At 37.0% G+C, this 24,997-nt stretch overlaps 1 protein-coding gene across 2 annotated transcripts; it reads right to left on the bottom strand.

The window, feature by feature from the left end:
• Window positions 1-3,205: 3,205 nt before the first annotated feature.
• On the bottom strand, window positions 3,206-24,997 carry LOC127620770 (zinc finger and BTB domain-containing protein 34-like). 2 transcript variants are annotated; one of them, XM_052093999.1, is made up of 2 exons: window positions 24,899-24,997; window positions 3,206-9,082 (listed from the first exon to the last, which is right to left on the bottom strand). In XM_052093999.1, exon 2 carries the CDS (start codon window positions 9,046-9,048, stop codon window positions 7,519-7,521), a length of 1,530 nt encoding a protein of 509 aa, XP_051949959.1. In that variant the 5' UTR covers window positions 9,049-9,082; window positions 24,899-24,997; the 3' UTR covers window positions 3,206-7,518. The 2 variants fall into 2 exon arrangements, with proteins under 2 accessions (XP_051949959.1, XP_051949958.1); XM_052093998.1 differs by lacking the exon at window positions 24,899-24,997 and adding an exon at window positions 23,676-23,792.

Here is a 24,997-nt window from a genome sequence, read left to right as displayed (position 1 = left end):
GGTGTTGCCGCTGAGCCAGAGAGAGCAGTTATCATGTATAGGTATGAAACAGCTTCATAAACAGTCTTTTCTGGTCCTGGACTTACAGCCAAAGTGCGTAGTCTTGTCTGTATTTACAGCAGATTCACTGTACGCTTGATTCAAATGTGGATGTGTGTATACACATAGATGTGTGCACACTGCCAGAGCTGTGTGAGAACACTACCATGCTGCTTTTGTGGGGGTGGGTAGGAGTGTAAAATAAAAAAATTAAGATTATTATGGTCTTTTATTCTTGTTTCATTTCTATAGGTTTTCTAACATTCTAAAAGCTCTTTATTTCACAGATACTTCAAGCTAGTCAGTGCATTCAGTAGGTTGCTTCAGAGGCATAAGATATTGTAAGTATTACATACAACAATGCAACAATAATAAAACTATGCGTTGACATAAAAAAATACATTTACTTTATATACTTAAGTACTTCTGTAGTTTTACTTAAGTAAAAATATGTCTTTACAACTTTCACTTGTTATGGAGTAACATTTAACCAGTAATATCTGTACTTTCATTCAAGTAATGGAGTTGTGTACTTTGTACACCTCTGCTTCTGACCCACTGGGAATGTGATGTAAGAAATAAAAGCTGAAATAATTAATTCTCTCTACTATTATTGACATTTCACATTCTTAAAATAAAGTAGTGATCCTAACTGACCTAACACAGGGAATGTTTTCTACGATTAAATGTCAGGAATTGTGAAAAACGGAGTTTAAATGTATTTGTCTAAGGTGTATGTAAACTTCTGACTTCAACTGTGTGTAGACAAATTTGCAGGCTATGCATCTTTCTCTTTGCCTAATACCCAATTGTTTGTTCTTATCTAAAACCTATTATTTAATTTAAGAATTTAAGCTGTTTGCTAGTAACTTTCCAACATTATTGAAAAGTTAAGTTTACTCAAAATCACCAGTATGCACAGGTTCTCCTCAATGGCTAAAAAAAATCTTTAATAAGGCCTAATATTGTTTGTACATGTGTTCCATCTGGTGGAAATCGGATGTCATTGCATTAACCCAAAAAACTTGAAGATAAAACGCATATTGCAGAAAAACACAAGATTTTGCAAAGCATACTTTAAGTGAAGTACAAATTTAATGACAAGAGACATTTTGCCAAATCAGCATCTTTATTGTACAAACAAATGTATTTTGATCTATTGACATTTCTTTGTATCATAAAAAAGCAATATACAAGCTTTAGGATGAAAAGCAGCACAAAATGATTATGAGTAAAATATATCATTTGAATAAATATAATCTTATATTTCATGCTATAAAATAAAATGTATAAATTGCGAGTTAATTGTTACAGCATTAGCTAGCTTCATGTACTTCATAGTCGTATAAAACAGTAGAGTTCTGAGGTTCACAGTTGGGTTGTGAGGTTGTACGTATAGTGGATAACATAGAGCTGGACAGAGTGCTACTTAAATCATTTGCGGAAAAAGACATTCTGTATTCCTTAAGCATTGAAACTCTGTGCTTGTCCCATGCATTCGGAAAGCAAGAATGGATATGTTTAGGTGCACCTTACTACACCTTTGAGGCAGACTGTTTTGGGAACCAATGACTGAGGAATTGCTTCCCCACCTGAAGTAAAAGTGCAAGCTTAATTTTGGACGTACAAAGATCATTTCATATCCAAAATGGCATTTTCTGAAAACTAGTAAACCCTGAGTTCTACTTTTTCTTTTTGCCATGTCACAAATACATGAGAACTAGAGGCTAACGGAGTTTCAGAGACTGCTAGAAACAAAGTTAAAAAAATGTTGCTGATGGGCTCTTCGGCCTTTGATTAGCCAGTTTTAAATGCAGTATCTATGCATGGAGGAAGATATTTAGCGCACAGCATAGCGGCAGTTTACCTCTCCCAAAAATCCCTTTCATATTTGACATGTACAAAAACTTTTCACCAATGACACAGGTGGAAGGTGGATGAAATACATACAAACACACGTTGAGTTGGACAGCCACACAAACAGAATGTAGACTGTGGTAACCACAAAAACATTAAGCTGCATTATTGCCCATCCTGTCCAAATAATAAAAAAAGGAACCTCTCCTCGTCATAAGACCTCAACTTCCTGACAATATGAATGCACTCCTTTTGAGACATTGTTTACCTGCAATCTGAGAGGCAGACAGACACAAATGGAACGATTACTCTAAAAAGGTTATTGCTTTTGCTTATTACACAGTGGAGACATGTTGAAAGTAGAGAACCAAATGGAAGACTTCAAGATTTGCTTTTCCTTGACATTTCTAGGTTTAGATCAGTGTTCATAAACTACCTGAATGAAGTTAGTTTCAATAGTTAAAAAGAATGAGCTGCACAATCAAAAAAAATAGTCCAACAGCCTTCCCTGTAAACACTTCTTTTTTGATTATTGTGCATGGCACCAACTGAACCAGTTATGTGAACAAAACGAGTGAATATGAACCATGAGTGTCTAGGTCATTTGTCAGAGCACGACGCTATTAGTACAGTTCATTAAATCATTTACAAGTGTGTCAATTCCATAATCACTCATTAAACATCTTTTTGCTTACATTATAAAACCAACAAGAACCCTGACTAGTCATAAAGCACCATTGAAGGGGATCACATCCCAAGCAATAAAATATTTGAGGCCTTATGAGTCCCAAAAATTGGGAGTATAACATGGAGAGAAAAAACAATTCCTTATAGAATACATTTATAGCAACAACAAAATAAAAACATTAAGGTATTTGAAAGCTTATTAAGTGCATGCCAGATAAAATATCACTTAAGCCATATCACTGTAAATGAAAATCACTTTCAAGTTTTAAGACAAAAAAAAGGATCATCTGTATTTTCATATTACAATTTGGAGGGCACCATGCAATTCTACTTTAACAATAAGTGGGCCAGCATGCATAACCCCCTCTCTATAATAAACAATATACATGATACAGCAACCCGCTAACCTGAAAGTGTCATCATTCTTATGAGAGCATAGCAAAGCAAAAAATCACTTACTAAAATATGATTTAACACATTTTGAAGAGGAAGCTTCCATAGTTTGATTGTCCCATTTTTATTCAGCATATCCTCTTTATGTTAAATCTGCATAATGCTTCTGATGCAAAATCTCTGTTGCTTCATTTAATATCACGGCATATTAATCCCCTAAAAATGAGATCCCCCCCCCCCCCATGAATTATTTTTAATCTAGAATGATAAAGACAATCAAGTCTGGATACAATAAAATGCAACTACAGAAAGAAAAAAAACCCTCACTGCATTGACATTTCTTGATTAATTAATAGGCGTATATCTTTTGCATATCCACACTAGTTTAAAGTTTATACAGATCAGGCTGTGATACATCCACAACTTTACAAACACCCCTCCATCCCCCTTTTTTCAGAAGGAACCCATCTCATTCCCATAACCTTGCATTGTTGCAAATTAAGATAATGTATAGGGTAGTTGAGCCTTTGTTTTTCATGGCAAGGCACAGGTCTCAATCTGATTCTAAACAATTCCTCAACAAAACCTCTAACCTTTCTATACATTTATACCATTCTCGCTATAGCAACCACAAAAACATCCTAAGTCTGTTCATCAAAAAGTATGCCAACAGCTCCATTCACTTTGAAAAATTAGCTCAACATATCAGTTACCTAATGCATTATTGTCTAATGCCAAAATATATAGTAATAAATGACAGCAAACACTTCCTAATTGTTGCAGATTACATCCGACAGCTGTTATGCTGTGGTGTGTGTGTGTGTGTGTGTGTGGTGTGGGGGGGGTGTATTCACACTTCTAAAATGGATTCATTTGTTCCAGGGCTTGGTTTTGGTCTCTCTCTAGTCCACCGTGCAGCAAACCATGCAAACACTACATTATTTTTGGTTTACTCTTTGGTTAGTGGCCAACAGTGTTGGGTTACTCTAAAAAATAATTAACTACTAATTACATATGACAGTGTAATTCAATTACTGAACTAATTTCTCTGTCTGAAAAGTAATTACATTACTTTTTACTAATTACTTTCTAAAACACTTATCAACATCAACCAGATGAAAAAAGCAAGGATAGACAGGAAACTGTTCTTTCAAATAAATCATATATTAAATCAAATAAATTATTCATGGCCAAATTTGAGGGGGGATGCATTAAATATAAAAGTATAACATTTTAAAATTAGACGTTAAATTTAGATTTTAAATTGTTTTATATAGAATTGCTCTATAGTCTATACAGTATTTAACACATTTACATCAGAAGTAACTGTAATTAAATTACTAAAAATTTAAGAGTAATCCCTTACTTTAATTACAGAAATGAATTACTTGGTAATGCATTACACCCAACACTGGTGGCCAAGGTGATGTTCACAACATGGAAAAGCTGGTTCATTACGATAAAGGAACAGAGCAAATCTAAACATATTCTGGGAAAGAAGCCATCAGGTTTACAATGTTACAATGACAGATATGGCATCTCATTTTACAGAGCAATAATTGCAATGAGCTTTATCAGTAGTACACGGACAGACCTAAAGTGTTTTACATTCAACATTTTGGCTCTTGTTAGCTGTAATGCAAACAGTAACAATGTTTGGCTCATTGTTTGAAACTGTCATGCATTATTATCTGTTCAAAGCTCAGATACGGTAAAATAAAAATAAGTATTAGGCTCATTCTTGTATAACTGCCAGTAATAAATCTTTTCAAATGCATTTCAATGGCACAAATGTTGTTCCATACTCTAAAATATGAAATAAGAGTAAACTGAAAAGGCAAACAAATAAAAATGAAAAAAAGCTTGATTTTAAAGGAGGAGAAAAGAGGGACGAAGCTCCCTTCTGTTCTACTTTAAGTGCTGAAGTTAAAAGTGATATGTTAAATTTGTTCAGTGTTAATATACATTCTCCTTCCCCAGCTTAACATGTAGTGACAACTATAAGCCATTTAAAGGTTGATTGATTCCCCCAAAATAGAAAAAATTGTTTGTCTGAGTACTACATCCCAAACAGCCTAGAACAGAGAAATTGGAGTTTGGGGGGGTGGGACTATCTCTTTGTCCAACTAATGGTCATTCATTTTGCAATTCTGTTTGGTGACACTAGTTGCACAGAAATTACACACTTCACATTTAAATATGAATCACTGAAAATAATTTGCACTTGAGCTGAAACAAAATTGTATGGGAAAAGTTAACATTACTCAAGTGATTGCACTGCAATAAACCCATTAAATGACAAACAAACGAGCACCATAGCCTAAATCAGTATGTATTTTACAGCAAAAAAAATTTTCAGAAACAAGGCATGATACTGGACGCGGTTTGAAGAATTAAGGAGTAGTCTTGATGGGATAATCTGCATAATCTCTTTAACAAAAGGGGAATGATGGTTAAATCAATTATGGAGGGTGTGGTCAGGTAAATATTTAAATGGCATGTCAAATCAGCTTGAAAGCACTTGAATCTAGTAAGAACTGGGCATGTTTAAATCCATCTGAGCATTATGGACTATAAATCAAATACTGCAGAGAGCTAGGAAGGCAACTGCTCGTAAAGCACAAGCCAAATGTTTTGCTAGCTTGGAAAAACCCAATATGTGCATCTCTGAGATAACTTGTGATCTGTTAGAAAGACTCAAATAATACATTGTGAGGGTGTGGAGAAAAGAAAATACAGCTCAAAAAACTGTCAAAAGAAAGCAAAAACAAATGTGAGGTATGACGTTTTGCACCAGTTACACAACAGTGAAAATGGATAAGAACCGATATTCTGGTAATAATATGCATACAAGGTTCTTTCTTCATAGTACTAAATGTATAAAAGTGTCCACAATAGTGGAACTGACACTGCAGGTTTAACTTATTACTGTTCTATTGTAGTATGGAAACCTAGACTTAAGAAAAGTCTCTACCTACAGCACATACTATACCATAATATTAAACACTCTTTGCAAAAACCTAACAAGAGTAAGTCAATCATTCTCAATGATTAATTTCTTTATCAAAACAATGCACATTCTGGTCTGTTTTGGTTAACAGATGCATTAAGTGCAAGAAGCTGAGGAGAAATTCTTATTATAGATGTCCATACCACACAAAGCTTATTTTAAAGATGAAGTAAAACACAAGAAAAGCTGTTTGAAATTTAAACCACCGACCGACTGAGAACACCAATGCTATAAATATTCACAAAGAAATGTTTTCCCTTCTTCATAAAGCAGTATGGCCCTAAGGTAATTCCTATAACTAGTAACTCCTGCAACACTATCAGAAATGTATCTGCTAATATATTTATACATAACTTTAAGGTTTAATTTTCAAGGCACACCCTCCTCATCAGCATCTGGGAAAACTCAAACCACAAATTTCAAAGTTTGCTATTTGTGAAGTCAAAGCATTTTGAAAAGACATCAAAAGACAATTTGCACAAAACCAAAAACAGGAAAGCCCAACAGTTAACATTCGTCAACTGATTAATATGGTTTACTGTGCTGCTCTAGCACCGATCAGAAACTACACTGTCAGTCTCTATTTTAAAAGTTGACATTCGACCTGAAATCAAATGTATATATAATGCTATGAAAGGAGTGCATAATAACAGAACAAAAGTATATGGCATCATAATAAAAAAATGAATGGATCCATGATCCTGAGATACACCACAGGGACACATTATACTAGCACTTTCGCACCATACATACATAACATGGCTGATGACGAAAACTGAACTAGATCAATCCAGAATTCATACAATCACCAAGGAATATTTTACTGAAGTATCAAGGCTTGGTAGAGTGAAGATGTTTTGTTGTTGTAGAGGTTCTGGCACTGCAACCATTTAAACCCTATAAAAACAAAACAAATGTGCCTTTAGTGAGTGAAGCTTCTTTCTCTCCTTTCAGGTTCTTTGCTATGAGGTAAAACCTAGCTGGAGATAACAAGAAGCTAAAAATACTGTCCATTATGGGTATGTCGAGGTTGTATGAGGTACTGAACGTATGCATCACAAAGAGTCTTGCACTGGCAGATAAACCATTCCTTGTGAGTGAGTGACCTACTACAGGCCACATGTGCAAAAACAGGTCAGGTTAAAGCATGATATGACAAGCATCTGAGCTTTCACATTAGTCATTATTGCCACATGCCTATATTACTTTGTAAATATGTTGAAAAACATGGAAATATACAGTATATAGATATATAAAAATGTGATAAAACTTTTAGGAGGCTTTGATTACAGAGACCTCCTCCCCGATTATATATTTCCCAGATTATAGGACTCTTGCTTCCTTACAAACACCCTCAATCTTAGTCCAGTTTAAATTTCCACAAAAATTGACAAGTAGAAAATGCACAAGGCAGGAACACTATTTCATGTTATTCTTTAAAAACAGTTGGGCTGAACAAGTAAAAGAGTAACCCTTTAAGCTTCCTTATTACATAAGGAGGACAAACAACAAAATAAATGAAAACGTATTTCTCAATAACCACTCTTTGATTCAGGCGCTTCCTGTGGACTACACTTGCCACTCTCTTCAATGTTGTTTTTTGTCAACATATCATCAGCATGTGCTGCTCCATAGGCTGCTTCGCCCTCAGTGATATCCTCTTGCTCCCCCCTCTGGCCATCAGATGCCTCTCCCAACAAGTCCGCGTGATTGTTAACTTCTGTTGCAGAGGTCATGTGCTTCTTGCGCAAGTGCTGGTTGAGTGTGCCTTGGAAGGGAAAACATTTGCCGCAAATCTGGCAGTGGAAGGGTTTGTTGTCTGTGTGGCCACGGATGTGATACTCTAGCTGGTCTTTGCGGGTGTACTTCTTGCCACAGAACTTGCAGACGAAAGGCGTGATGCCCATATGCAGACGCATGTGACGGTCCAGGCTGCCCTTTTGATTGAAGGACTTGCCACAGTAGATGCAGATGAGGCGTTCATTGTAGGGGTACCACTGGCCACGGAGATTTCCCTCCTTTACGTCATTCTCATATCCAGTAGCTGTTGCAGGTCCATCTCCTTCTTCGGCACCAGGCTTAAGCTGAGTTAGCAGATCAGCTGGTAGAGGCAGAGGACGTTTGCTACGGGCACGACCACCATGGAAGCTGCTGAGCAAAGAGCGTGAATGGCTTGAGGAACTCAGGCTGACAAAACAGGGGGAAGGCAGTGCTGAGTAGGTGTATCGGGCAGAGGACAGCACAGGCCCGTACGATCCCACACTAACAGCTAGCACCTGTTCGCCATCCACCAGCTCAGTGTGGTAGCCATCATCTCCTGCCGACGAACTGTCAGAGTAGCTAGGCCGGTCTGTTTTCTCGAGCTTGATATGGACATCAGTTATCTGCCCATCTTTACCGATCAACTCCACCTGTTCTGGCTCAACCTCCATGGATGCCTCCTGCTCAGATACACTGTCACTGCTCCCTCGGTCTGAGTGTCCCTCCTCTGCAAGCTGTGCGGCCTGTTTTCCTGAACTCCGCACTTCTGTACAATGATTCTGACGCAAACAGTAGGGTGGCGAAATCTGGGTGGGGTTTACAAAAATACCTCCATCTTTCACACCATTGCATCCAGCCCTTGAGGTGGTGCAATCATCATCTGTATCCGTTTCAACAGGCATAGGGAGGCTGACCTTGGAGTGAATACCCTCAAGAATCTGTGTGCATTTGTCAATCACAGCTTGCATCTGGAGGAAGCTGGCAGCCGTAAGAAAGCTGATGACGTCACGCAGGCGCAACGCCATGTGGCCAGTGTAGCAGAAGGCCAGCAGCTGCTCAAAAACCTCAGGGCTCTTGATTACAGAGATGGAGAGACCACTCATTGTGCCTAGTGCTGAATGATCACGGAAGTATGGTGAACTGGCGGCCAAAACGGCCTTATGGGCCCGGAATGGCTGGCCCTGAATATGCACAATGATGTCACACAGCTTGCCCTGAAGACGGAGCTCATTGAGCTGGTTCAGGACAGTGTTGCTGAACTCCGGTACATCAAACTCTATGAGGCTGCCACAGTCCTCCATGGCTCACTGCCGTCTCTTCTGGTTTGTAGAGAACCTGAAAGGAAGAAAACAATACGAGTGAGTAAAGTTATTTATAGATTTAAAGGGATAGTTCACCCAAACATTTTAATTCAGTCAATATTTACTCACCCCATGTGGTTATACCCATGGTCGAGTTGTAATTTTTTTTTTTACTTAGGTTGGTGGTTGTGGGGGGCACGCAAAGTTTGCTGGTGACCTTGCAATCTGTATTTTTTTTATTTAATGCATGTTATTGTCACACAATTCTTATTTAATTGTGACCTTAATCGAAACATTAAAATAACATAATGATGCAAATATCTATTCAATAGTGTAAATTCCCATTGATTTATCTCTTGCAGGCTATAGTGAACAACATCCAATAAAATGTTTAGTCTAAAAGTGTGAACATTTAAAGAAATATTGATGTATGCATTTGTTTACTAAACATTTCTTTAGAATTGATGTCCAAGTTATCCATTCTAAAGCACTACAGTGCTCTAATTAGGGATGCACAAAATATCAGCGGCCGATATATTATTGGCCAATAACCGGGAAAATAAAAATATTATTATCGTACCGATAATGGAATTACACCAGACATTTATTTGCTGCAGCTTCTTTCCTTCAGGCAGGGACTCGGGCAGCCTTAAGCAACAGCGCACATGCGCATACACAGCGTTTGTGTGAGTGAAAGCCAACCCTCATGTTGCTCTGTGAGGATTATTTCTACATCTCTGCACCTTATGTTGTTTTGGGGCTGGTTTTAGATATCAGCTCAAAGTAACGAAATGCCATTCCCCATTTTCTGTTTGTTTCATGAGACAATAAACAAAAACATGGCAAAACCATCTATTTATATGTTACTTGAAGGCACTAATATTCACCTATTCCCTCATACAACATAATCAGAATTTGAGAAATAGCACATCGTTACTCACATCACAGCATTGTGTTAAAAGTCCAACCACACCTAAAATGGTACATTCTTTAAATAATTCTCACAGTGTCATGATATGGCCAAAAACACAAATTTGTGGGTGAAACAAATTTTACGAGGTGAGACTTTTCTAATATTTTGACTCATCACTATTTGATCTGTATGATATTATCTACTCCCATTATGATTGTTGGGTTCAAATTTCATAAGTTTTACAGTGGAATTGTCACAGATGGGCGCTGTAACAATTGTCAGTGAAGGAGATGCACATAAGCACAATGCCACACATAAATACACACAAACTACCACAGTACTCGCAGTCTGGCTGCTATCATAAATTATACACCATGTATAAAGTGATTAGGGTTTGCATTGTGCGTTTTGTTGTTTAATGTTCGTTTAATTTGTCACATGCTGTTTATTGCCTCATTTTGTTTTAATGCATTATTACATCTGTTAAAAGATAATTATTCTCTATTAGTGTTGTCACGGTACCACAAATTCAGTAGTCATTACCGATACCTGTGAAATTTCACAGCTCTCGATACCAGCAAAAATATGCAAATATTATAAATGTACAATTGAACACACCAGTTTAGTTATTTTTAATTATAGTTTAATTATTATTATTTTCCAGAACAATTTCCTCATCCAAATGGTCTAATCAATAAAAGTGAAAATAGAACTTTTCAACGTGTCATTGCATTTTTATTCAGCAGCTGTCTTGCATGTGATATTTTGATTTATTATTATTACTACTACTACAGTGAATTTTACATTTTACTATACAGTTGAAATTAAATTTCAGGCATCTAGATATTTTGAATCATGCTTTTATTATGGATCGTGTTATTATCATGTCTTTTTAGCCAGAAGCTTAACTTTCCGGATAAACGGTTTGGTTCACATGGTTCAAAATAAGCATGTGATCATTTTAAAGCGGTCACATCTCACTCATATTGTGCGCTGGTACCGGATTGAGTCGGTGTTTGGTACTAACGGTACTGCAGAAACATTGGTACCATTACATCTTTTTTATTTTAGAATCGACTTGGTACCGAAGTACCATTACTTTTGACAACACAATTCTGTGAGTCATCGGAATTACCGAAAATATTCCATACAATTTATACAGGTTTATTTTCATTTATTTGTCATTCAAATCAGCATACATCTGTAATATAGGCAAATGTATGGTTCATGTTACATTCACAAAACCTACAATTGCAGCAAATCCAAATTCCAAGTTTTTAAATTACACATTTTTTCAAATGAGAAGATTTTATTGAATTAGCTACCTTTTCCAGGTTAAAAGATAAAAAATATATATGTATTTTTATTTATTTTACATATTGATTATCGGCATCAGCCACAATGAGCTGTGAATTATCAGTTAACAGTGTTGGCCCAGAAATATCATATTGGTGCATCCCTAGATCTAATACTCTCATATTGTGTAAGTCCATTCAGAACGGAGAGGCCGCTGTTATAAACTGGGTTTCCATCAAAATGTTTTGTATTTTTTGTGTGCATTTCTGAAAAAGCGCCCACACTCAAAACAGTTCTGGCTGATTGAGAGGACCGATTTAACAACGATCTGTGGGTTAAGCACTTTCGACTAACCAGTGCTACATTTGAAGAATTGTGTGCCATGGTTGAGCCTTTCGTTGAGCCAGTCACGTTAAGCTCTTGCACACCTATACCAAACAGGTGAGCGCATTGCCATGGCGCTTTACAAATGGTCATGACACGTCATCATTCATGCAAATAAGCCCTTTCCATCACTTTAATGCGCGTTTTAACACATGCGAAACTCATAGCTTCCTTTTTAGATCCTCCTTTCCTGGTTCTCCTATGCCTTCACCCACACTGAAGTCCTTATTCACTCCCTAGTGATTCAACATGAATTGCAAAAGGAGCCTCAGTCAGCAATTTGATGACACAAACATTTTCTCCAACTGGCAAGGCTTGCAGAGACACCTGTCTCATCACCCATATGTTTTCATCATGCCATGGCTGAGAGAAAGAGAAAGGGTGAGGACTAGAAAGCGAAAAAGAAAATCCAGAAAGAAAATTATTTTGAAATATTTTGGCAAATCGTGTTAAATGTGCAAATGTGAAAGTTCTGTTCTCTCCTTTACATTCAAGTGTACATTTGAAAAGAGTTTGAAAGGCGCTCTGGTTGAGCTACGAGATCCAAGTTGAACATGAGTTTGACGTGTTGCCAGAGAATGTATGCTCAGTTGATCTGGTGGACCCAAGGGGGTAAGTGTCCTGGCAGTGCTTCAGGGAGATGGAATTCAGGTTTCACACTCCGGCTTAGGCTTATGTCCTGAGGAAAGAGTTGAGGGGGATTTTTACACAACTCGAGAGTTAAAAATAATAAAAATATGAAACTACTTCCTCATTCTATAGACTGCATAAGTAACAGACCAAGGGGCATATTCATACAGCAAACTGCCGGAATGTTGATCATTATAGGTTAGCAATTTCTCTGTGAGATAAGGCAGCAGTATCAACAGTGATATAAAAGATCTGGCAGCAGCCTCCATGCATGTCAAAGGGTATTTTTTTGGCTGTTCCAGTTGAAGTGTTCAAGTTGCCATGGTTCACAGCATGACACATCTTCACATCTTACCATAAGTTACTCATTGTCATGTATCTCTTAACTAGTGGACCAGCAAGCTTGTCCAAACTAAAATATTTCTCATGATCTTAAAAACATTTTGATCTGAAGGTGTATGCTAGGTTGTTTGAAATTAGTTTTGTAGACAAAAATATAATTATGCCAACATATTAATTTATTACAAAACTAAACTTTTTTTTTAAATGTTTTTTGTTTTTTTAAAATGATGACTTGGACCGAATAATTAAGAAAAACAGCCACTAAGTGACAGCATATAGATGGGAACTCATTCAATACTGTTTAAAAAGCATCCCAGGATGATGCCTCAAGAAGTTGGTTGAGAAAATGCCAACTTGAGAGTACATTTCTGCAAATTATATACACAAAGTGTGGCCACTTTGAAGATATAACATAATTTTGATTTATTTTTTTAGTCACAACATAATTCCCATATTCTATTTATATTATACTATAGTTGTGATGACTACTATTATTCTAAAATGTGAAAAAAATAAAGAAAGAATGAGTAGGTGACCCTAAACTTTTGAACTCTAGTGTATATATTTTTACAGAACATTCTTGAATTCTGGTGTTATGTAGTAATAGGTCAAAGCAGACATCTAAATTAGGTAAACTCTAGCCAAGGGCGCCAGCACAATTTTGCAAGACTGCCTGTTCTAATCACTCTCTTTTAAAGTCATTAGAGTGCAATAGTCTCTCCTTTAAAAACTTTTAATCCCTAATTAACAGCAAACAGAGATAGAATTAGACAACAGAACCAGTCAACTGCAGAGGCAATAAACTAGGCCTGTCACGATTATTAAATAATCATCTGATCATGGTAATTTGATCAATCATTTCTCCAGATTTGGAATGAGGAGCTTAAAAAAATTAATAAAAACCTTAACAACTCCATGCCAATTGAATAAAACAATGCAAAATCAAACATTTCAAAATGAAAATTAGTCAGTGTAACCAAAAATATTTAATGTACAATTATTATTGTATCATTTAATAATGTTTTATTTCACATCAATGCATTTATTCAGATATAATTTTTGGTAATATTATTAGCTATTAACTAAATTGTCAAATTTGGTTACATTATATTTTGTGTTTTCTCAGACCTGATTAACTTATATACAGTATATAACATCAATCCCTCCTACACTTTTGGCTTCTCGAAAGTGAGATGATCCAATGTGCAGGAAAGTAGAACATAGCAGAGGGAGTGACAGTGTTCCTCACAAGGACAACATATTTTGAATAAATGGTCCGAACGGTCACGTAATTTAGCATGTGAGAACAACACTAAATTGGTGCGGAGTAGGGCTGAAACAATTAGTCAATGTTATCGACAACAAAATATTGTCGACAAAAATTTGTGTTGTCAAATAGTCGTTTGACCTCATTTAACACAACATGAGATCATTTGAAACGCTAATGATGACGCGGGAGAGCAGCACTTCAGCTCGCGCTTCTTTAAAGGAAAAATGTCTAATGTCTAATCTTTAAAGGAAACACCCCAGCGTTGCATCTTAAATGCAGTTATATTTAATGTGTTAAAGCTTTATTAAAAAGTTTAAATATTATGGAAGCTGATCATGTAAATAAAAACTCCAACACTGGCATTTTTCTGTGCAGTCAGCGCATCTTCTATGAGTTGCGCTAATGTCCCAATCTGAGGGGGAGAGACAGAAACTGCATCTGGCTAAGGAAACACTCGTCCCTCAAGCACACATGCTTGCTGCAGCTACATTACTGTCCAGAGGACAGTAAGTGAAATTTCAGCTGTATGAGCAACACAGTTTTTACAGTGAAGAAAACACTTCAGTAGGCAGAACAACACAAACATGCGGTGCGTTCTTGCGTTCAAAACACTCGAAGGAGCGCAAATGCGAACTAAGGAATCTCAAGATGTGTTTAAAGATTGTGTATTAAACTATATTTATCTTGACACAGTGACCTAAATATTTTGTTTAACACACCCGAGACGTCTGATGTAGGTGTAAATTGACAGGCCTTAAACAAGCCCTCATAATAAATCTCGAACTGATTGACAAATTCACTTGTGAAATGGATTGCTGTGAACTGTATGCCAATGTTTGACTTCTGATCAATATTATGGTAGTAAACAATACATTGTATTCTAAAGCCGCTTTTTGTATTATCAATGTCTTATCAATGATTAACTCTTCTGCTACAGGAATGTAAAGCATTTTAATATATATATATATATAATTTTTAAATATTTAAAGATAACTATGTATAATTATATATATGTATAATTATTATATATTGAATTATTGTTATATGAGGGGCTTTCTCAGCAAATATTTGTATATGCGATTAATTAATCGGGACACGTGTTATGAGAATTTGGCTTATTGCAAGAAAGCTGGGTTCTTGTTTAAATTTACTGTACAAGCGGTGTACTCTTTACTCCCGTATACCTGCAACTCGTCAGAAAGCAGCGTCCCCGTAGCAACGTGATCCCCGTGATGCTTCTGTAAACAACAAACGTGGCGAGAAAAACTTTGCCAGCTGATGTATGGGACAATCTATAATTTAAACTGGTATATAAATTACTATAGTTAACTGAGCATGTGGATATGCTTGTTTTTCTCAACAAAAACATGACATGACTGATGGTTGATGTGAACATTAACTGAAGCTCCTGACTCATATCAGCTTGATTTTATGCATTGCACTGCTGCCACAAGATTGGCAGAAAAGATAAATCACATGAATATGTAGGTGCAGGTGTTCCTAATAAAGTGCATATTTAGATAAATTATAATAACATAGTATTTGCCACCTTAGCAGGATCAAGCTATAATGGCCACAGAAAATGGGTCAGATGCTCTGGGTCACATCCTCAGTCATGAGGCTACAGCAAAGGAATTTTCTGTTAAAACACTAATGTGAAGCTCCTGGTCGTGAGAGGAGAAAGCTCATAAAAAGTCCAATGTGCATTAAGAACATAGTCCGTGCCCATTCTGTGAGCTGAAACAAGCCTCCTCCCATCACAGACATGATTAGTCGTAATCCACAATGAGTCAAGCCATTTTTATGGCAAGAAAAGAAGAGCTACATCAAAGGTAAAATGCTGCACAAACTCAAAAGGATAATTAAGAATCACTATAAAGGAACTGGCAAGGGAAATCAACCAGGCTATACAGATCTAGCAAGCATAATCAGAGAGGATAAAAATACCACCAATGGTTCTGTTTTGCTTCGGGTATGCAGGTCAAATGCATTCTTTCTTCTTTCTAAAGTAGCTCCCCATTGAAGCTGGCCAAGAAACAAGAAATACACAGCCAAAGCCCACATTTCCTGAATCACAGGCTTCAGCCACAAACTGCAGTCCAAACATTCCCAAAACCTTCAACTAATATACTAATACACAAAAGCATAAACAGATATAATTTTGACTCTTCCTTACTGACAAAATTAAACAGAAGGGTTGATGTCTTGTGTAAAAAACAGGAAAATCAGATGATTCTTTATTTCGGTGTGCTATAAAACTGTCATAACAAGACTACGAAACCAAACCGCTTTTAACAGCTAATCCTGAGGAGAGCAATAGCCACAAAAACGCTAAGGTATACCACGGTTTGAAAATTGACGGTTATCATACCATGTACATTTGCTTATCTACGGTAATGAGAAAAAATGCAACCGGACGGAGAATCTCATATGCGCGTGCGCATCTCCTTTATTCCCTGTCTGCCTGTCAGACTCGTCAACTTGCGACAAACACAAAATCACGCAGCGGAGAAAATGTCTGAGAGAAGCTAGGCAAGGGGGTCTGACATGAGTGTGTGTTAAAGCAGTGTTTCTCAACTGGTCTATTCGGACTGGGTCGCGGACAGCAGGGAAAGAGCAATGCCATGGTTCTCCCATTGAAGAGATTTCGGCTGCCGCCCAAGATATAGACCAGTGTTTCCCAACCTTTTTTTAGTCATGGCACCCTTAGAAAAGTTGCTAAATTTTGTGGCACCCCTAACCCCCCTAACTGTCCAAAGCCATGTCTTGAAATTTCATTTTTAAACTGCGATCTTCCCTTAGGTCTGCAATTTGTTCTTGTACATGCAGTGGCATGCCTTTTGAACTTTCCAGTCCTGATGAACTCCAAGGATCAAGGACCCAGTCAAACTCAGCATAAGTCTCAACTGGAAAATAAAAGTTGAACCTCTCCTCTAGGACTTTCAGATGCTTGGTGATAAGCCCAGGGAGTTTGCTGTTTGCATTGCACAAGGGAAACATATCAAGTTGGCCCTTTTCAACAAAAGAACGCCAGAGGGTGAGCTTGGACCTGAAGCCTCGCAATTTGGCGGTAGAAGTGAGAATATTTTCATCTTTGCCTTGCATTTTTGTGTTCAGGTCATTGAGATGCTTAAAAACATCGGCGAGATATGCAAGTTTTGAACACCATTCCATGTCTGCAATTAACTCTGTATATCCTGAATTCTCCTGATTAAGGAACGTTTTTAACTCTTCCCTCAGTTCGTAGAGTCGTGCCAAAACCTTGCCGCGTGATAGCCATCGAACGGCCGTAGGTAATAACAAGCTCTGATGTTCCGCTCCCATTTCCTCGCATAAAATCAAAAATAGACGGCTCTTCAGTGGGCGTGCCTTGATAAAATTAACTACATCTACTGCTCTGTCCAGTACATCGGAGAGTTCCTTCGGGAGCGTTTTTGCTACCAGTGCCTCCCTATGTAAAAAGCAGTGAGTGGCTTTCACATGTGGGTTTTGCGCTCTCACTCTGCTAATGAAGCCCTTCGTTCTCCCAGTCATGGCAGCGGCCCCATCAGTACATAAACTGTGACAGTCCTTCCAATTCAACCCCCCCTGTTCAAGATATTCTGTTGTCACACGATATATTTCTGCTCCCGTTGTTTTGTCAGGCATTGATTTACAAAATAAAAAAGTTTCTCTAATACTGTCTCCATCTACGAATCGAACATTTGCCAGGAGCTGTGCGTGCCCACTAATGTCAGTCGACTCATCCAGCTGCAAGGAAAATTTGCCGCTGGATCGGATTTTTCCAAAACCACACTTTCAATGTCTGAAGACATGTCTTCTATTCGCCTGCTAATTGTGTTGTTTGACAGGAGAACCTTTGATATTTCTTTCGCTGCTTGTGGGCCTAGCATGGTGTTAACGATGGCTTTGCATGCAGGTAAGATTACAGTCTCAGCGATCGTGTGGGTTTTTTTCGATTTAGCTACTATTTCAGCCACAAGATAGCTTGCCTTTAATGCTTTCTCAGACACTTTTGCACACTTCATCATAATTTCCTCTTGTTTTTCGTGTTGCATTTTCAGTCGAATAAAATATTCTGCATCCTTGCTCACTAGAGATGGGTGATTTTTTGTCAGATGCCGTTTCAGTTTGCTAGGAACCATTGATTCATTCGACAATTTGTCTCCACATACCAGACACAGAGGAAGAGGACATGATGGATCTCCGATAAAGATGAAGCCATATGACAAGTAATTGTCGATATATTGTCTTTTCTTCTTTTTTACTGCTGCTCTCAGCGGCCTGCTCTGGACTGTTACATGAGGAAGTTGACGGCCCAGAAGCATCTGGAGCTTTTCTTTTTAGAAATCTGTCCATATTCTTTTGCACTACACACGCATCGTCAAGGATAAAACACTCGCATATACGTTATGCATAAAAAAAAAATAATAAAAAAAAATACATTACGCATACAGACGTTGACGTGCTGACAGGTCAGTGAGGGGGCGTATCGCTTTTTTTTTATTTATGTGTCTGTCTTATTTGGTATTTCAGACACTAGATATTCCTAATATTTATTAATTGATTTATTTACATTTTATCATAAAAAAAAAAAAAAGAAAAATTAATTTGAAGGACTTTTACACGGCACCCCTGCTCTCGTCAGAAGGCACCCCGGTTGGGAAACACTGATATAGACTATTTAGGACTGCCGACGTAGATTTAATGATATTCTCGCAAACAGCTAAAGCAGACATAAAGCGTTTTTATTTTTCATTGAATATTTCAGTTAACTTGCATTGGGACGTAACGCGTCTCCACAAGCGTATAACATGCCAGATAAGAGACGAAACACCCCCAGTTTGAGATTTATACTTGCGCAAATTGGAAATATTCTGCCTAATGTTATACTTGTATTGAGCAATCTGGCAACCATGCACGTCTCAGTTTCCCTTTGAACAAATTAAGCGAACTGTAGTGCAATATTTTGCTCAAGCAGAAGTGTTATACAGCTACTCTGTCCATTCTTGAGGCTGCTTGTGATGTTTGGTGCTACTAATTTTGCAGGTAAACCTTCTCAGTGATTAAATTGAATATAAAAGTAGATCTCGGCATCATTGACACATGGAGGAGTAATCATTGACATGCGAGCAAAAGCAAGCCAGAGACGAATATGTAAATTATTTTTTTTTCTTTGTACAATTTAGAAACGTTGAAGTCCCTTCGCACCTGTATGTTAATCTAACTCTTGCAGTAATCATTTATCATAGTCATGCAGCCTGTGTTATTCTGTTGAGTGTTGAAAAACCATCGAGGAGACCCACATCATGACTCTTAGCATGTAAACGGGTAAAGTTTCAAGATGTGTTTCAGCTAGTATTTATTTTTCATAATTACATTCATTTATTATTATTATTACTATTATTTAAGACTAGCACACTGACCTAACCATTGTAACGAGGAGCCTTTCCTTCTGTGTAATATGTGTATAAATATGTAATATTAGGTAACAAACGGGATAATAATGGGCTTATAGAAGTAAATAAGCTCTTCAATTTTTAAAAGGGGGAGAGAAAACTTCATGTAGATTTTGTTTTTGACATCATCAACAAAAATAATGTCACTTGATGCATGTCCTTGTACTGGAAAACAATGAACAAAACTATGCAACATAAAAGGAAATGCAACCCAGGATCCATTAAATACAGGTTATGTTTGATCTATGGCAGGTCGACACTTGATTTCCAATGTAAAATCTGTCCTGAAGCAAAACCAGTTGAGAACCACTGAGTTAAAGTGACAGACAAGAGCAGTCTGGCCTCACTGTCGCGCACATACAGTATATGTTAACTGTTAATAATTATAGGACATTACTTTTAAAGCACACAGAGCTGATGTTATTTTTCATTTAGTAGTTCATTTAACATGCTATGTAAACTAACGTGCTTTAGTTATATAACATGTTACAGTTACATGCATATTTTTTATCATGTTTATAATTCTGTTAGCTTTCTTATTTTTTCTATTTATTTATTTTCAAAAGGGAGACTTTTTTTACACATATGCATCAAGAGTGGACGCCGCATCATTATTAAGTGTAACACATACTTCAATAAAATAAATGGTTTCAAGTTCCAATTATAATAATGTGTTTGCTCAAAAATAAATACATTAATAAAATAACCCTTCTGTTTTCACTTTTAATAGTACTTGTGTAATACAGTATACCGTGATATTTTCATCTCATACTGTTGCAACCCTAAAAAACGCTAAGGTTTATCGAGTGCAAAGCAATAATGCCTACTCACTAGGGCTGCAACAAACAATTATTTTGATAATCAATTAATCTAACGATTATTAGAACGATTATTCAGCGCTTATAGCAATGATTAATCATTAGCTCTTAACCGATTATTCAGCTTTGTGCCCTGACTTAATAAGGTTGTATTAATTGTGCTTTCTAACAATAAAGAGGACAAAATCATCTTTTAAAAATACCTCTAAATGACATTCACTGAATTAAAGGCGATTCACTGCAATTCCACTTATATTCTGCAACGAAAGTGCTTCTATATTTACTTAATTTTTATTTTTGCATTATAATTCCTCATACTTTGAGATCTACATCACCTGAAGCTGTGAAAGTTTAGAGTGCATCTGGACTGTGATCTGTATAATTCTTCCTCTCCTCAGGCAGGCGTGAGTGGTAGTGCTGCTCTCACGCATCATCATTACAGTTGTGATCTCGTTACGTTAAATAAGATCAAACGACTATTCGGCAACAGAAATGTTTTATTGTCGCCGTTGTCGATAACATTGATTAATCGTTTCAGCCCTACTTCTCATGCAAATGGCTTAATTAGTTTGGCTCCGTCTGTTCTAAAAAGCCTAGCAGGGAAAACAGTTGTTGGGAGGGACATTATGCCTACAAGTGATAACATAATGCACCTTACAGGAGTGGTGAGCAAAAAGCAGCTTTTAAACTGAAAAAACTTTGGTGAAATCCACAATGAAGACACTTTCAATTGAACATCCTGTTAGGGCAAATATAGTATATAAGTCAAGTATTGTTAGCTATTCATTTTTACTTTCAATTTCAGAAAAGACTTATGCTCAGCTTAAACCCACACAAGATGTCTCAAATATCCTTTCTTTAGGTACTGCCTAAACATCATTGAGCAACAATCTGGTATTTTTCTTACGGATATCATGCTTATCATTCTTGTAAACTTGATGACGTGTTTTCCATACAAGACTTAATTTGTAAACGATACCAGCATTTAGTCATTCAGCATTCTCTTATATGCAAAGCGAATTAGAAATCCAACAATACTAAACAATGCATTAGCGAATTTCAAGAGTAAACCATAGTTTACAGAGAAGCTTGAGCAGAAATCTAAATGTGGAAAAAAAAGAAGAATGAGAGTAAGGGAAAGGTTTTTCTTGTTGTTGTTTATAGGAAGTGCCAATTAAAATAACTCATGAATCATATATGATTTAAGTTCCAACAGCTATGGTTAACTTAACACAGGGGCTATTTTAGGAATTCAATCTTATGGGGGGCTCAGCCCGCCATTGACACCAAGATGTGCGCATTAACAAATATTCCGGGTTCAATACAAGTTATGCATTTGCTGTGAAATGTTGATTAAAACAAAAAAAAATTTGACCCGTTTTCTGAAAAAAAAGAAAGCAAAAAACAAAAATCTGTTTTAGTGAGGCACTTACAATGGAGGTGAATTGAGCCACTCAGGAAAACGTTAGAACTGTTTTCAAAAGTATAGCCACAAGACCAGCCCGTCTGGCACCAACTATCATCCATCTGATTATCCATCTGATAAAACAACATGATTGGGTGTTTAGATAATCAGATGGATGATTGTTGGTGCCAGACGGGCTGGTTTGAATATTTCTGTAACTGCGGGTCTCCTGGGATTTTCACACAAAACAGTCTCTAGAAATTACTCAGAACGGTGCTAAAAACAAAAAACATCCAACGAGGGGCAGTTCTGCGGATGGAAACACCTTGTTGATAAAAAAAGGTCAACAGAGAATGACCAGAATGGTTTGAACTGACAAAGTCTACATTAACTCAGATAACCGCTCTGTACAATTTTGGTAAGAAGAACAGCATCTCAAAATACTATTCTGAGATGCGGGGTCGGCGCTGTTTTGGTGGCATGATGGGGACCTACACAATATTAGGCAGGTGGTTTTAAATGTTGTGCATTAAGTTTAAATAGATGAACAATTTACACAATTTCAGTAGTACACACAAATGACAATAGCTCATGTGTTACACTTGCTATAGTTTACTTCAGTGTTGTTTCTACGTCAGCTAGCAATGTCAAATATAAATCAAATCAATCACGGAAACATCAGCACCACCTTGAGTACGAAATAACAAGTATAACATGTATGAGTGCACGCATATGGGACACTAATAATGCACCATTGTTGTTAATTCATTGTTGCACTGAATGTCAACGTGATATAGTATTTATTTGTATGAATATAGCACTAATTTATCTTGTAATAAACAAAGAAATAAATATCATGTGAGTTAAATTAAATATATATGAAATAATCATAAAAAATTGAATTAATGGAAGTGTGAAATAAAACTACACTCGGGTCTCTAAAGACCCTATAGCCTACACTTTTGGTACTTTAACCATTATATTAAAAACAATTGTTGCAAGTTGTCCTCTTTTTTTTTTTTTTTACTTTTTAGTGCGTTACACTATTTATAAGATATAGATTGAGGAATACTAAAGGGGTGTAGGCACAACTCCAAAAGGTACAGGGTGTGCAATGAGGTCCAAGATAAGTGTTTAAGGGTTAAACACTTATTAAAACACAAAATCCAGAAAAATTCAAATGGAAAACGCAGAATTTGTAAGTCCTTTTTTGTGCAATTTTATCAGTAATCTGACGCTATTTATTTGTTGCCCAAGTATCGATTAAGTATTGATACTGAGATACCAGGGCTGGTATCGTAAAGACAAAATTTTGGTATCGGAGCAAGCCTAATGTGGAAGGTCACATACTTTATGCTATGTGAAAGATAACAAAAATAACCTGGACATATTTTCTTTAACACCTTGTCAATTGTAACTATTATTTGTTAAATACAGTAATACTGGCAGTTACAAACAAACCTTTACAACCTTGCCAAAGAAACCAGTAACAGCTTTATTGGCACATTGACTGTTTAAAATCTAGTAAATTGCGACCAAGCATTTTTAGCATTATAGGTGCAATTCGACCATGACGCCCTAAAAGCTGTCAAGATAAGCAGAACACTAGGGTTTAAGACACAGCCAATGCACTTAAAATTTCATTTTCACTTTCAATTACTAAATACTACAGCTATCATTTAAATGGTTAGTAAGTCAATGTAAGGAAAAATAAATGATTTCAGCTCTAAATAAAAGTTTTGCTAGCTGTCTAAAAAACACAAACAGGCGGGTAAGATACTGGCCCACTTTCTTGTGATTGAGGAAAATGTGCAATGAGGAGGCTGGCAGCTAGTACAGTAACTGCATACAAAGCGAAAACAAACACGTCACCTTTGTTTAAATACTTTAGTTCTATTCAAAAATCATAAAGTGCCCCGCGCAACATGCAAACTGCATCTCACTACATTTTCGCCAGTCAAATTCTTGCCAGGTTAGCTCGAACCAACGCTGTCATGGAATGCTAATAAGTTAGCCAGTTAGCTAGGCGTGTTTAGGTTTATCCGCGCCAAATGAAACAAACAGACATACTGCTCAGGCATACAGCGCCGTTAATCGTGCCATGTCTCACCTTCTCCGCAATCAAACGTCGCCCCTTCCCCAGCACAGCGACTCTCTTTTGCTCCAGCCTGTCCTCCTTCCCAAGCTGTGCTGATCAGCCGTTGCTATTTTTCCAGCGCTCTTCCCCGCCGGAAGTGGACGCGTACGGTCTCCAGGGGACGCGCTCTCTCTCGCAAATGTCTTGACACGATGTCGAGGAATCGCCTTGTAGATGATATAGAGATCTATGGTAATGCTTCCCCCCTCTCGCACACTTTACTTAGCGGTACAAGGGTCAGGGTGTGTATCTTGCTGGATGTTAACTTTGTTGCATTAATTTCTTTGAAGGGTGTCGACTGTCGACTCTAAATTTCCATGAAAACCCACTAATTTGATTGGGGTGCAGGTTTGTAGTAATTAAAGGACACAAATTCCACTAAAATAGATATACATAGAAATAATAATAATAATAACAACAATAATGCGTAATTAAAAAAAATTACTACAACAGTACTTCTACTAATACTACTACTATTATTATGCGTAATAATATTAATAATAATAATAATACGTAACAGAAAAAATTGCAACAAAAATACTTCTACTACTAGGCTACTACCACCACTACTAGGCTATATTATTAATAATAATAAAAATATGTAAAGTTTCGACCTGCCACAGTTGATACAGTTGATACAGTTCTCCTCAGCAATCATTGAGTCTGTCCTCTGCACTTCAATAATTGTCTGGTTTGGTTCAGCTATGAAATCGGACATCAGAAGACTACAAAGGACAGTTCGGACTGATGAGCGGATTATTGGTTGCCCTCTGCCCTCCCTTCAAGAACTGTACACTTTCAGAGTGAGGAAAAAGGCTGCAAAATCACTGGACACTACTCACCCTGCCCATTACCTTTTTGAACTTCACAGACTATCCATCTCATGAACAGTTTAAACTGCCCCATTGAGCAATAATTATGTGCAAGGTTTACTGTTTTTATTTTTTTAAATCCAACATATGCTACCTATTTTGCCATTACATTCCCTTGTACTATATAAAACAGATTTGTATATAAAGCTGATTCTGAAAGTGATCATCCCTATATGCACTACTCCCTTCGAAGGACAGATCTCTTGATGTGGGCACTCTAAATAGAGCATGAAAGTAGCCTGCTGTGTGATTGTATCACTCGCTAATAGTCTTGTAAAAGGGCTCTTTGTGAGAAAAAAAATATATAAATAAATATGTTCTTACTTTTGTTTGGAACGATAGGCGACCCCTTCCGCAGTGCCCTTCAAGAACGCAAAACTGCCGTTTGGAAACGCCCACTGTCTGTATGTACGAACAACCGAA

This window comes from Xyrauchen texanus, chromosome 27, assembly GCF_025860055.1.
Source record: "Xyrauchen texanus isolate HMW12.3.18 chromosome 27, RBS_HiC_50CHRs, whole genome shotgun sequence".
Lineage (NCBI taxonomy): Eukaryota > Metazoa > Chordata > Actinopteri > Cypriniformes > Catostomidae > Xyrauchen > Xyrauchen texanus.
This window is presented reverse-complemented; position numbering and strand designations above follow the sequence as displayed.